This window comes from Phascolarctos cinereus, unplaced genomic scaffold, assembly GCF_003287225.1.
Source record: "Phascolarctos cinereus isolate Bilbo 61053 unplaced genomic scaffold, phaCin_HiC Scaffold_5;HRSCAF=322, whole genome shotgun sequence".
Taxonomy (NCBI): domain Eukaryota; kingdom Metazoa; phylum Chordata; class Mammalia; order Diprotodontia; family Phascolarctidae; genus Phascolarctos; species Phascolarctos cinereus.
The window spans coordinates 259,397,193-259,410,239 of record NW_027555958.1 but is presented as its reverse complement, the minus strand read 5'-3'; the positions used below and the strand labels follow the sequence as shown (position 1 = coordinate 259,410,239).

At 33.7% G+C, this 13,047-nt stretch overlaps 1 protein-coding gene across 4 annotated transcripts in view; it reads right to left on the bottom strand.

Annotated features, from left to right (window-relative positions):
• TBCD (tubulin folding cofactor D) overlaps nt 1-13,047 on the bottom strand; it is a 502,517-nt gene that overhangs the window by 178,061 nt on the left and 311,409 nt on the right. For all 4 annotated transcript variants that reach the window (XM_078155768.1, XM_078155769.1, XM_020987528.2 and 1 more), the window contains one exon: nt 5,000-5,031. In XM_078155768.1, coding sequence (XP_078011894.1) covers nt 5,000-5,031 — 32 coding nt within the window. The remainder of the gene's footprint in view (nt 1-4,999; nt 5,032-13,047) is intronic.

The following is a 13,047-nucleotide window of genomic DNA, read 5'->3' as shown; positions in this document are numbered from 1 at the left end:
GATTCAAACGGTTCAGTATCAAAAAGTGATATCTTATCAATGGAAATTATATTAAAGAAGAGGCATTAATATCTCCTTTGTTGCTACATCCTATGACAATCCACGGGGCTTTTCCATCTGATTTGCAGCTAAAACTTTCTAAATGTGTTGTCTTCTCCATTAGAATATAAGGGCCTTGAGAGCAGAGACTTAATTTTTCATTTGTATTTCCTGTGCTTAGCATAGTGTTTTGAACACGGTAAGCACCTATGTTTTGTTCACGAACCATGCTTTGTTCATTTAACCATTCCTTTAATGCTGTGTATACAAGATTTCTTGAATACTGGAAGTCAGGGCTAACTGGTACAGCCCTAAAGCCATTTAAGTGGTAGAAGGTCCTCTAGAATAGTTGAGTGTCAGACTCAAATGGAAGCAGTTACATAGTGACTTGGAAAATAACAAATTAACATTATCTATACTGTATTCATTTCTTTATTCAATTATTTATTTATTTTGTTAAAGATTTCCCAATTACATTTTAATCTGGTTCAGGCTGAACTCTCAGTTTAGTTCGACACCTCTGCACTAGAAAACCTTAAGGACCTTTACCACCAAGGAGTGGAGTGTGATAGGAACTGTAGGTTTAGATGTAGGTTTAGATATGGAAATACTTTCCTTCTGTGGTAGCAACAGTATCCTAAACCCTCCCCTGACACAAAGCCAGGCTAAAAGACTGACTGGCTCAGATGAGTAACAGCTTGGACTGTTGATATTGGTTCCTCATTACTTGAGGAGAAAGCAGCCAAAATGAGAACCAAGGTGCTTAGTTGGTAGATCATGATGTGGTAAATTAGGTTAAGGGAGTTTCATTCAGTTAAATCAGTGTGAAGTGCCCTCAAACCCTATCTATATTAAATATCTTTTTGCTATGGGTAAGAAGCAAATATCCTTTTGTTAAATGCTAAATGACTTAGGAACATCCCATTTGTTCCAATATCCAACCCAAACTACCAGCACAGAAAACATATTGCTTACCTCTATTTTAAGGAGAGCACATTGTTATCACTCATATTTGATGAACAAATAGTTTCCCCACCCAACTGTTCCTTTTTGAATTCTGTCTTCACTGGTTTTATTTATTCACTTTAAAAAATTATTTAGTAAAAACTTCCTAACTCCTCTGTAAAAAAAAAAAAGATCTCTACACTTTATTTGGTTAATACTTCTCCCCCAACGATAAGGTATCTGATCTAGTTACAATTCTTTAAAGAAATGACCTTTTTCATTTAAGTCATATATCCATTTTTACCTTATTTTGATATACTGTCAAATAGGGAATCCTTTCCTACATAATCTGTGTTTTTAGCAATTTTGAACACCAATTTATGATTGTTTCTGTTTCCTGCTTCTATAGTTTGATCAATTAATTTAATTGTCTGATTTTGTTGTTGCTGTTGTTTTACCAATATCAAATAATCAAATAAAGCTATCACTTTATAATACTGTCTGAGCTCAGGGCATGCCCCTTGCATTTGTATTTTTTCTCATGGTTTCCTTCGAAAATCTAGACCAGAGGTATCAAATACTCAGTCTACGCATATCCTAAAACTCTCAATTGTGGCTTAAACCATGGGTAAAATTTAATTGGGAAATATTTAACAACAAAAAAAATACAAGAGAACATAAATAATGTTAATATGTGGTTTTCTAAGTCAATATGTGACCCATATGGATTTTTATGAATAGTATAGTGGGCCCCATTTCTATCTGAGTTTGACATCACTGGTCTAGATCATGCAACTTCTGAATTAATCCACAGTCATATGAATTTTTAAAATTTAGTCATATTTTTCACAGTAATTTTTTTGCTAATTATGTTATCACCTCATAAGGATTTTTTTAAATGTTAGATAAATGTTTATTAGTGAAATTCTTTCATATCTTTAGTTTTTTGTTTTCACTCCCTCTGGTTTGGGCATTACAACCATATTTGTTAAAAAAAAAAAATTCAGTGCAGTGCCTCTTCCCTTCCCTCCCCCTCTCACCACCCCTTCACCCCAGAATATTTTTCTATTACTCTTTAATTTTTTGCATGAATTGAGTCTGTATGGCCCAAGGGATTTTTTATTTAGCAATTCATTTGTGATTTGCCCAATTTGCTACAAACCTTCTCTTCTCTCCTCATGCGTGTCATACATCTCCTATTCCCAAATCTCAGTGGGAGTTCATTGCTCTACTAAGAAAACAGAGCACATCTGCCATAAACTACCTTTTCTCCTTTTTTCTACATCTCAAATTCAATCTCTCCAAAACAGAATATATTATCTCTGCCCTCGACCTCCACTACCTTGACAAATTTACCTTTCCTCTAAACTTCCCTATTACTGTTCAGAGCACTACTATCCTTCTAGTCACTGCAGCTGACAACCTAAGCATTATCATCAACTCTCTTACCCCACATGCACCAACTATGCCCAATCTTATCACATTCACCTCCACAGTATTTCTCACATCTTCCCCCTTCTATCTACTCACATAGGCACTACCCAAGTTCAAGCCTTTATTACTTCTTATCTGGACCATTTCAATAGCTTCCTAATTGGTCATCTGGCTTTAAACTTTTCCCCATGGCAATGTACCCTCCACAGAGATGCCACAGTTATTTTCCTAAAGCATAGGTCTAATTATGTCATTCTTCTCCTCAATAAACTACAGATCACCACTGCTTTTAGGATCAAATATAAACATCAAATATAAACATCCCTGTTTGGATTTTAAAGTCTTGGGGCAGCTAGATGGCACAGTGGATAGAGCACCAGCCCTGAAGTCAGGAGGACCTGAGTTCAAATCCGGCCTCAGACCAAACACTTGCCACTTACTAGGTATGTGACCCTGGGCAGATCACTTAGCCCCAGCTGCCTGCAAAAAAAAAAAAAGATAGGAAGGATTTTAAAGTCTTGTACAACCTGGTCCTAAGCTACCTTTCCAAACCTGTTATCTGTTATTCCCCTTCCTGAATTCTATTCTATCGTTCTCATACACAACCTTTCGTCTGTCATCTGTGTACCTTTGAAAAGGCTGTTACACAAGACTAGAATGCATTCCATAATGACCTCTGCCTCTCAGTCTCCTTGTTTTGATCAAAATTCAGTTCAAATTCTACAACTCTTCCAGCTTTTAATGTCATTCGCAACAATATTTTATATGTACATGTTAACTGAGGAACTGATATGAGAAGTCTAAGCCTTTATTCCTTGAGCCAACCAATCTCCAGTAATAAAGATAGATAGATAGATAGATAGATAGATAGATAGATAGATAGATAGATAGATAGATGGAGAGATAGACACAGAGACACACAGATAGACAGAGAGACAGACAATCTATGTTTTTCCTCCAAGAGAATGTTAACAAGATGCTCTTTAAGAGCAGGGATAGTTACATATCATTGTTTTGTATTTTTATTTTAATGTCCTCAGAACCTTGTAAGATACCTAGCAAATACTAGTTGTTTGATAAATGCTTGGAGAATTATTTCTTTTATCTTTGAGAGGGTAAAACTGTTTTCTTGTTTTTTCAGTTTTGTCATTCTACATTTTTGTTGGCACTAATTGATTTCCTTTGAATTCTCAAGTTAGCTCATATAAAATTATATATATTAGCCCCAGATAATTCTTTGCATTTCTTCTCTGTGATAAATTCACCTGGTGGGAGAGGGAGAGCTAGATGATCCAGTGGATAAAACACCTGGCCTGGAATCAGGAACTCTAGAGTTCAAATCCAGCTTCAAACACTTACTAACTGTGTAATACAGTGCAAGCCACTTAACCTTTGTTTACCTCAGTGTCCTCAGCTGTAAATGGGGATAATAATAGCACCTACCTCTCAAGGTTGTTAGGAGGATCAAATGAGATAATAATAGTAAAGTTCTTAAGCATAGTGCCTGGGATGTAGTAAGCACTATATAGATGATACCTGTTATTATCATCATCATCATTATTGCAATCTGATTTTCTTCTTTCTTTTTCTCAGTAAGATTGGTTGGTGATTTATTTTGTTAGCCTTTATCAAAATAGCACTTATTTTTATCAGTTGCACACAATTTTTATTTTCAAACTTTTCTTTTGTGGCTAAATCTCAAGATTTCATTTATTGTATTAATCCCAAGTGAAAGTTATACAGGGAGTTCCTGCTCAGGTACGGTTTGGACTTCTGAGATTTCATTCAATTCTACATTCAATAATGTACAACAAAAATTAAAATAATAATATTACTGATGCTTAGAAAGTGAAATTTTTATCTGGAAAATTCAGTTATTTGAAAGAGTTCACTTCCTGATATCGTACCAGCCAAAAAAAATTGGGTTACTATTGAGTGATATTCGATAACTCCAAACACATTTAAAAAGACCCAGAACTGTGTATATGAATTAAATAAAAATATCTCCCACTTCGTTCTTTTATTGAAAATGAAACTGTATCTATTTTTAATGGCTACATGTCAACTTGTATATAATGAATTCTTTTGAATAACATGGGCAATAAAAAACCCAGATTATCAAAAAATAAGAACCAAGACCAGAATGCAAATGAGTCTACTGTAAACTGTTGGTTCATCCTAATGTTTTGTTTCTGGATTTAATATACTTTTGTTTTGCTTTTTTGTTTTGCCTTTGGATTTAATATTAAATTTATTTCCAAATATATTCTTCCTCAACCTCTACTCAAGAACCCAGCATACCTTCTGCTATAACAAAGATTTCAAAGGAAGAAAAAAAGAGTTCAGCAAAACAGTGTTCTATTTGAAAGCATAAACAATACTGGATAACCACAGTGCCACACAAATCCAATGTAAAGGAGAAACAGAATTCAATTATAATGGTGTTTTATTTGATGACAAAAAAGCTCATTTTCCCTGGCAAGCCAAAAAAGGTATGTATCATCATTTAGGATGTTTTTATATTCGTAGTTAGTAAGAATAAAGAAACATAACCCACCATTTCGTGTCATTTAAAACCTACCTGATTGTCTCATTAGTTCTCCTCCCAAACCTCTGAAAATTAAAAAAGAGAGAGAGAGAGAGAACATGTAGATCATTAAAGTGGCATTACAGAAATAATGGTCAAATAATTTCATCCAATATTTCAAAAATCTATAATTTCTGTGAAATCTATCATTTCACTATGGATATTTCCTCAACCAACAAAGCATTCCCTCAAAACATGAATAGGTTCTTCATTTTGTTCCTGTGGCCAAAATTATTCTTTACCTAATGACAAGCTGTTCAATAATGAGTTTCTCCAGATTACAATAATAGAATTCTTAATGAATGGTTTTGTCACAATGCAAAGAACTTAGGCTATACTTGCATAGTCTTTTAGAACTTGGAGAAGATGTCAGTGGAAAGGTCAAATAGCAAAATCAATTAAAAATATAAAGCACAAACATACATCTACACATGAAGTAATTCTGGGAAAATTTCTTTATATCAAATATCTCCAGGAAAATTTAGTGTCCAAAACATATATAAGACCGAGAACTACTCCCCAATAGATATGTGGCCAAAGAACATGAATACTTCATCTTGGTGGGGTTTTTTTTTAACTCAGTCATTACAAATTCCCAAAGAACCAGGTTCTCCGACCCCCCAAAATATCTCAATACACACTCTGAGTCTATCATTTCTGTCTGGAAGTGAGTAGCACATTTCATAATGATTCCTCTGGAACTGTGGTTGGTCAAACTGTTGATGAGATTCTAAGTCTTTCAAAGTTGTTTGTCTTTTTGGTTTTGTCTATTGTTACTGTGTAATTATTTTCCTAGTTCTCTTCATTTCACTTTGCATCAATTCATGTAAGTCTTTCCATGTTTCTCTGAAACAACATCTTTCATATTTTCTTTTTTAAAAATAATTTTTATTGATTTTTTTTCTGTTTCTTTTATGAGCATAGCTATCCCAAGTATCCCTTCCTCTCCCCCTCCCAGACAGCTACCCCACATGACTAATAATATCCTTTAGAAGAGAAAAAAATGAGCAAACCTGATTAATACAAAGAAAAGCTCTGAAAATATGTGCAATGTATAGTACCTGTAGCCCTCTCCCTCCACAAAAGGGTAAGCTGAAAGTGTCTTCTTTAAGCTCTTCATTTGTTTCTAGTTGACCTTTGCAATTGTGTTAGAATAACTTCAGATTTTTTTTTTAATGTGTAATCGTTCTTTCTGCTTATATTGTTGTACATACTGTGTATAGCACTTTTTTGGCTGATTACTTCACTTGTGTCAGTTTATATATATCTTTTGATGTGTCTCTTTATTCATCACACATTTCACTTCTTGCAGCACAAGAATATTCCATTATATACTTTTTTTTAACCATTCCCCAATTGATGGGTATGTACTTTGTTTCCTATTCTTATCTATGACAAAAAGTGCTGCCATAAATATTTTATAGTATATGGGTTCTTTCTTCTTACTGATAGCTTTTTTGGGGTATAAGCCCAGTAGTATAAGCCCTATAATTCAAAGGGCAGGGACATTTTAGTCACTTTATTTGCATAATTCCACCAACAATGTATTATGGTGTCTATCCTTCTATAAACCTTCCAACACTGACCATTGTTATTTTTTGTCATTTTTGCCAATCTGAATGGTATTAAGTGAAACCTCAGAATTGTTTTGATTTAAACTTATCTTATTATTAGGGATCTGGAGCATTCTTTCATGTGGGTGTGAATAATTTGCAATTTTTCCTTAGAGAATTGTACGCTCATATCCTTAGACATTTTGTCTATTGGGGTATGACTATTAGTCTCACATATGTTTATTAATTCTGTATTTATCTTAGATACCAAATCCTTATCAGAGAAATATGACACAAAGTTTTTCCAATTTGACTACTGATGCATTAATTTTCTCTGTGCAGAAGTTTATATTTTCAAGTAAATCAAAGTTATCAATTTTATTTGTTGTAATTGCCTCTATCTCTTATTTAGTTAAGAATATATTTCTTACCCATAGCTGTGAAGTATATATCTGCAACTATTCTAATTTTTAAATAAAATGATCTTTACTACCAAGATCATGTATACATTTAAAATGTATTATAAAATACAGTTTAAGGTGTCAATCTAAGTCTAATTTTTGCCAGACTATTTTCTAGTTTTCCTAGCATTTTTTAATCAAATGATCAAGCTTTTTCCCCCTAGATAATTTTTCTTCCACTTTATCAAATCCTAGGTTATTGAGTTTTACTGTTATTGCTTTTAAATCTCATTTATTAAGGCTATTGCACTGATTTAGCTATTTTTATACCAATACCAAATGGTTTTGATTACTGTTGCTTTATAATTTTTATTCTATGGTGCATTTGATAAGCAAATAATTTCTTCAGTTCTTATTTTCTTTCTAAAATTATTTCAGTCTGTATTTATAACTGAAACTCTATATATTTTTTATTTGCAATAGAGTTCAAATTTTCAGGTTAAGTCACCCTGGGCTGCATTTGCTCCTTATTTTCCCATGGGAACAGACTACTCTTAAATTATTCAACCATTTTTTCCCCTTGGCATTAAAGTTCTTCTTCCTGATCACTTTCAGAACTTGTTATTTCTAAAATGAACTGAATCTCCATAATTTTAACCTCTACTTGTTTCACCATAAACTATTTCTCTAACCATAAATCTGACAGTTAATTTCTTCCATACCCTTATAATTTGCTTATGATATCATCCTTTATATTTACATCATGTACCCATTTGGATATTGCTCTATAACTAGTTTCTATGAGACTTATTTTTCAGTTTTCCCAGCAGTTGTGAGGAATACTGGGTTCCTGTTCCAACAGCTGGGATTTTTACATTTATCAAACACTATACTGCGCTCGTTTGCTTCTGTGTCTCATGTATCTATTCTGTTCCACTGAACAACTTTCCTATTTCTTACCCAACACCAAATTGTTTTCATGATTATACCTCAAAGTCTTATACTTCTAGGCTTCTTTACATCCCACTTTTTTTCATTAATTTGCCTGATATTCTTGATCTGTCTTTCCTTTGGATGAATCTTATTATTTTTTTTCTGGCTCTATAAAGCAATCACTTAGTTGTTAGATGGCTATGGCAGTTAAATAAGTGGACTTATTTTGTACAATTGCCATTTTTATTTTATCGGTTCAGCCTACTCATGAGCAATTAATATATTTTCTCCAAATGTTTGGTTCTTAAGTTGTGTAAAGTCTTATGGAATTGTATTTATATAGCTCCTCTGTGTATCTTGGCAGGCATAATCCCAAGTATTTTATGCTTTCTATATTTATTTCAAATGGAATTTCTTTATCTCCTTCTGATGGATTTTGTTAATAATATGCAAAAATGCTTATGGTTTGTATGGTTTCATTTTATGTACTGTAACTTTATTGAAGTTGTTAACTGTTTTGATTAGTTTTTAGACGACTAAGTGAATTCTTAAGTAAACCATCATATCATCTGCAAAAAGTGACAATTTTGTTTCCTCTTTTACTATATTTATTCTCCTAATCTCTTTTTTCTGTCTTACTGCTATGGCAATAATTTCTAGCACTACAATAAACAGTAATGGTGATAACAGACACCCTTGCTTTAGCTTATCTCAATTACACATAATGTTGGTTCTTGGATTTAGAGATACTACTTACCATTTTCAGGAAAGTTCCATTTATTTCTATACTTCCCAATGATTTTAACAAGGATGGATGCTGTATCTTATCAAAAGCTTTTTCTCCTTCTATTAATATATGATTGTCATTTGTGTTCCTAATTTTCCTAATACTAAACCATCCTGAATTCCTTATATAGACATATAATATATAAAAATGGAACTATATCTTTAGGTGCTATATTGTTTTAGTCTTCTTGCTAATATTTTACTGAAAATCTTTGCTTCAACATTCATTAGGGATACTGGTATATAGTTTCCCTTTCCTGTTTCCCTTTCTATCCCTAGTTTAGGTACCAAGACTATACTTATGTCATAGAAGGAATTTTGTAGGATCTCTTCTTTTTATATTTTTTCACAAAACATTAGTACTGAAATTAATTGTTCTTTAAATGTTTGGCAGAACTCATTTTTGAATCCATCTGTTTCTGAAGTTTTATTTGGAGGGGAGGGAAATTTATTGATAAATTGTTCAATTTTTTTTTTCTATTGTGGGTAGCAGATAAAATTAAAGCAACTCCTTTTGTCTACAGTTCTCCTCTCCTGCCCCAACTTTGTTTGCATTGCAATCCCCACCCCACCCCGTTGTATCCTTCCTTACTGATTAAAGAGCAAAGACAGTCCAGTAACCTGAAGAAGAACCTTTCCTGTCACCAGCCCCAGCAAAAGGCCCTGTCCATTTAAGGGATACCATATCTCCTATTCCTACCTTGTAAGCCCCGAGCAACAAGTTCTGTCAAATCCGGAGGTACCTCATAACTAATTCACCTCCTCCCTAAATTAAAACCTATATAAGTTTTGTCCTTTCATTCCTTAGGGGAATCTCTGCCTGTGTGGGTGGGGCTCCCATGCTGGAGAACCTAATAAACACTCACTGGTTTCTAAATTTGTGGTTCTGATTCTGTTTCTGGTTTGTTCCAACATCAACAATTTTATTGACACTATCTTACCACAATGCTATTTAAGTCCTCTATTTCCTGTACTGTTAAACTGGGCAAATTGTATCGTAGTAAACTTTCACTCATTTCATTTATCTTGTCTGTTTTATTGGCATGCAGTTAAGCAAAATACCCCTTAATAATTGCTTTATTTCTTCATTACTTGTAAATTCACCATTTTCATTTATGCTACTGGTAATTTGGTTTTATTCTTTCTTTAAGTCAGATTAGCTAATGACACCTATTTTTTCTCAAAAATTGCAGCTTCTTATTTTATTTATTAATTCAATGGTTTTTATTGCAATTTTGTTAATTTTTTTTTCATTTTTAGATTCTGATGTTAACTTTTATTGCTCATCCTTTATATTTATTATTAAGTTATTTAATATGATTATGTATTTATATTATGTCTATGATTTATTATTTGATCCATTCATTCATTAGGATTAAGCTATTTAGTCTATAATTTATTTTTTTAATTTGCTTCAAAGGTCCTCTAATAAACAAGTTTTCTAATATGTGGTCAATTTTTGCAAAGGTACCATGTGGAGAGAATAGGTTGGCATGCTCCATTCTATTCTCATTCAAAATTCTCCAGAAGTCTATTATAAATAACTTCTCTAAAATTATATTTAGGTCTTTCATTTCCTTTCTGTTTTGTTTTTTTTTTTAATTATTAGATTATGTTTGGGAAGGGATAAATTGAGGTGCTCCCCTACTATTGTAGGTTTTGTGTCTCTTACCACAATTCATTTAGGTATGAACAGTTACCAAAAAGTGAAGGGTGAACTATCATTTCCTGTTCATCTCCTCAATGTGGCAACTAGTGTCCAGCTATCATCTTCATCATCCACCCATTAGAACCCTGGAATATTCCACTGTGACGCTGGGTTCTGATACATAAGCTTTCACCTCCTGTTCCCCAGGACAAAATCTCCTCCTACTCTTCTTCCTACGTGTTACACAAATATAACCTTTTTCATTCTCCTTTATGTATTGTCTACCCCCTCAAGAAAGTAAGTTCCTTGAGTATAATTAATCAATTAAATCACAAATATTTATTAAGCACCTATTATTTGCCCAGAAATGTAGTAAATACGTAAAAGTATCTCTTAGGATACAACTAAAAAAAAAACAATCCCTACAAGCAAGGACCTCACATTCTAGTGAGGGAGACAAGCACATTTCTAAATATATATACAGCATAAATATAAACCAAATAATTACAAAGAAACACAAAGTATTTCAATACAAGGTAGTTTCAGGGGGAGTAAACTAGTAGTAGGAAAGATTAGGAAAGGCTTCATTTAGCAGAGAGTGTTTGAGTTACATTTTAAAGGAAGAAAGGAACTCTATGTGGCAGAGGCAAGGAGGAAGAGCACTCCAAGCATGCCAGTTCAAAGGGAGAAACCCACAAGATGGAGTGACCATTGTTAAGAACAGAGAGAACTGTGCTGGATCACAGAGTTAAAAAGTACTGACCAATGAGGCTGGGAAGTTAGGTTGAGGCCAGGTTGTAAAAGGCTTCAAAAGCTAAAAAGAGTACTTTATATTTTATCCTAGAAAACATGAAGCCAATACATTGAGCTGATAAGAGCAGGGGCATCACAAGGTTGGAGCTACACTTATGAAAAACTGCTTTGGCAGCACTATTTTGGATGGTGAATATGGCAGTATAGGTAAGGTGAAACACTCAAAGAGAGCTATCATGTCATCTAAGTTAGCTAGAATAAGGAGTCAAAATAAGGGGGGAATGGCGTGAATAGAAAAAAAAGGAATTGGATGCAAGAGGCATATGAAAATAGAAATGTCAAGATTTAGCAACAGACTGGATGTGTGGAGTAAGGAAAAGTGAAGAGTCCAGGATTATGTGAGGTTACAATGCTGGGAGGCTGAAAGGATGGTGGTATCTGACAGAAACAGAGAAATTTAGAAAAGGAAAAGGTTGGGACTAAAGATAATGTGCTCAGGTTGGGGCAGGTTGAACTTCAGGTGTCTCTCAAACATCTAGTTAGAAATATCTCAGGACGTAACTGGAATACAAAAGTGAAGCTACAGTGAGAAATTAGTACTAGATACATAGATTACTTATACATATATATATGGGTTTTTTATCATTTATTTTTAGTTTTCAACATTCACTTCCATCAGATTTTGAGTTTTAAATTTTCTCCCCCTCTCTTTTCTCCTCCACCCCCAAGATGGCATGTAATCTGATACAGGCTCTACTTATACATTCATATTAAGCATTTTTTCACATTAGTCATGATGTATAGAAGAATTAGAACTAATGGGAGGAAATACAAGAAAGAACAAATAAAACAACAAAAGAAAAGGAGAGCAAATAGTATGCTTCCATCTGCATTTCAGTCTCCGTAGTTCTTTCTTTGGATGTGGATAGCATTTTCCATCTTGAGTCCTTTGGAGCTGTTTTAGATCCTTGGACTGCTGAGAAGAGCTAAATCTATCAAAGTCAGTCTTTGCACAGTGTGGCTGTTACTGTATACAATGTTCTCCTGGTTCTGTTCATTTCACTCAGTACTAGTTCATAAAGTCTTTCCAGGTTTTTCTGAAGTCCACCTGGTCATCATGTCTTATAGCATAATAGTATTCCACTACATTCATATACCACAAGTTGTTCAGTCACTCCCCAATTGATGGGCATCCCCTCAATTTCCAATGTTTTGCCACCTCAAAAAGACCTGCTATAAATATTTTTATACGTGTGGGTCCTTTTCCCATTTGTATGATCTCTTTAGTATACAGACCTAGAAGTGGTATTGCTGGGTCAAACGGGAATGCAAAATTTTACAGCCCTTTGGGCATGGTTCTAAACTGCTCTTCACAAAGGCTGGATCAGTTCACAACTCCACCTACACTGCATTAATGTTCCAATTTTCCCGCATTTTCTCCAACATTTATTATTCTCTTGTTTTGTCATGTTAGCCAATCTGATAGGTATGATGTGATACCTCGAGTTGTTTTGATTTGCATTTCTTTAATCAATAGTGATTTAGATTTCCTCTGAAAACTGCTCATTCATTTCTTTTGACTATTTATCAAATGGAGAATGACTTGTATTCTTATAAATTCAACTCAATTCTCTATATATTTTAGAAATGAGGCCTTTATCAGAGACACTGGCTGTTAAAATTGTTTCCCAGCTTTCTGCTTCCCTTCTAATCCTGGTTGCATTGGTTTTGTTTGTGCAAAAACTTTTCAATTTAATGTAATCAAAGTCATCCATTTTGCATTTCATAATGTTCTCTATCTCTTGTTTGGTCATAAATTCTTCCCTTCTCCATATATCTGAGAGATAAACTTGCTCTCCTGCTTTGTTTATAGTATCAGTCTTTATATCTAAATAAATGTACCCATTTTGCCTTTATCTTGGCATAGGGTGTAAGATGTTGGTCTACAACTAGTTTCTGCCATACTAT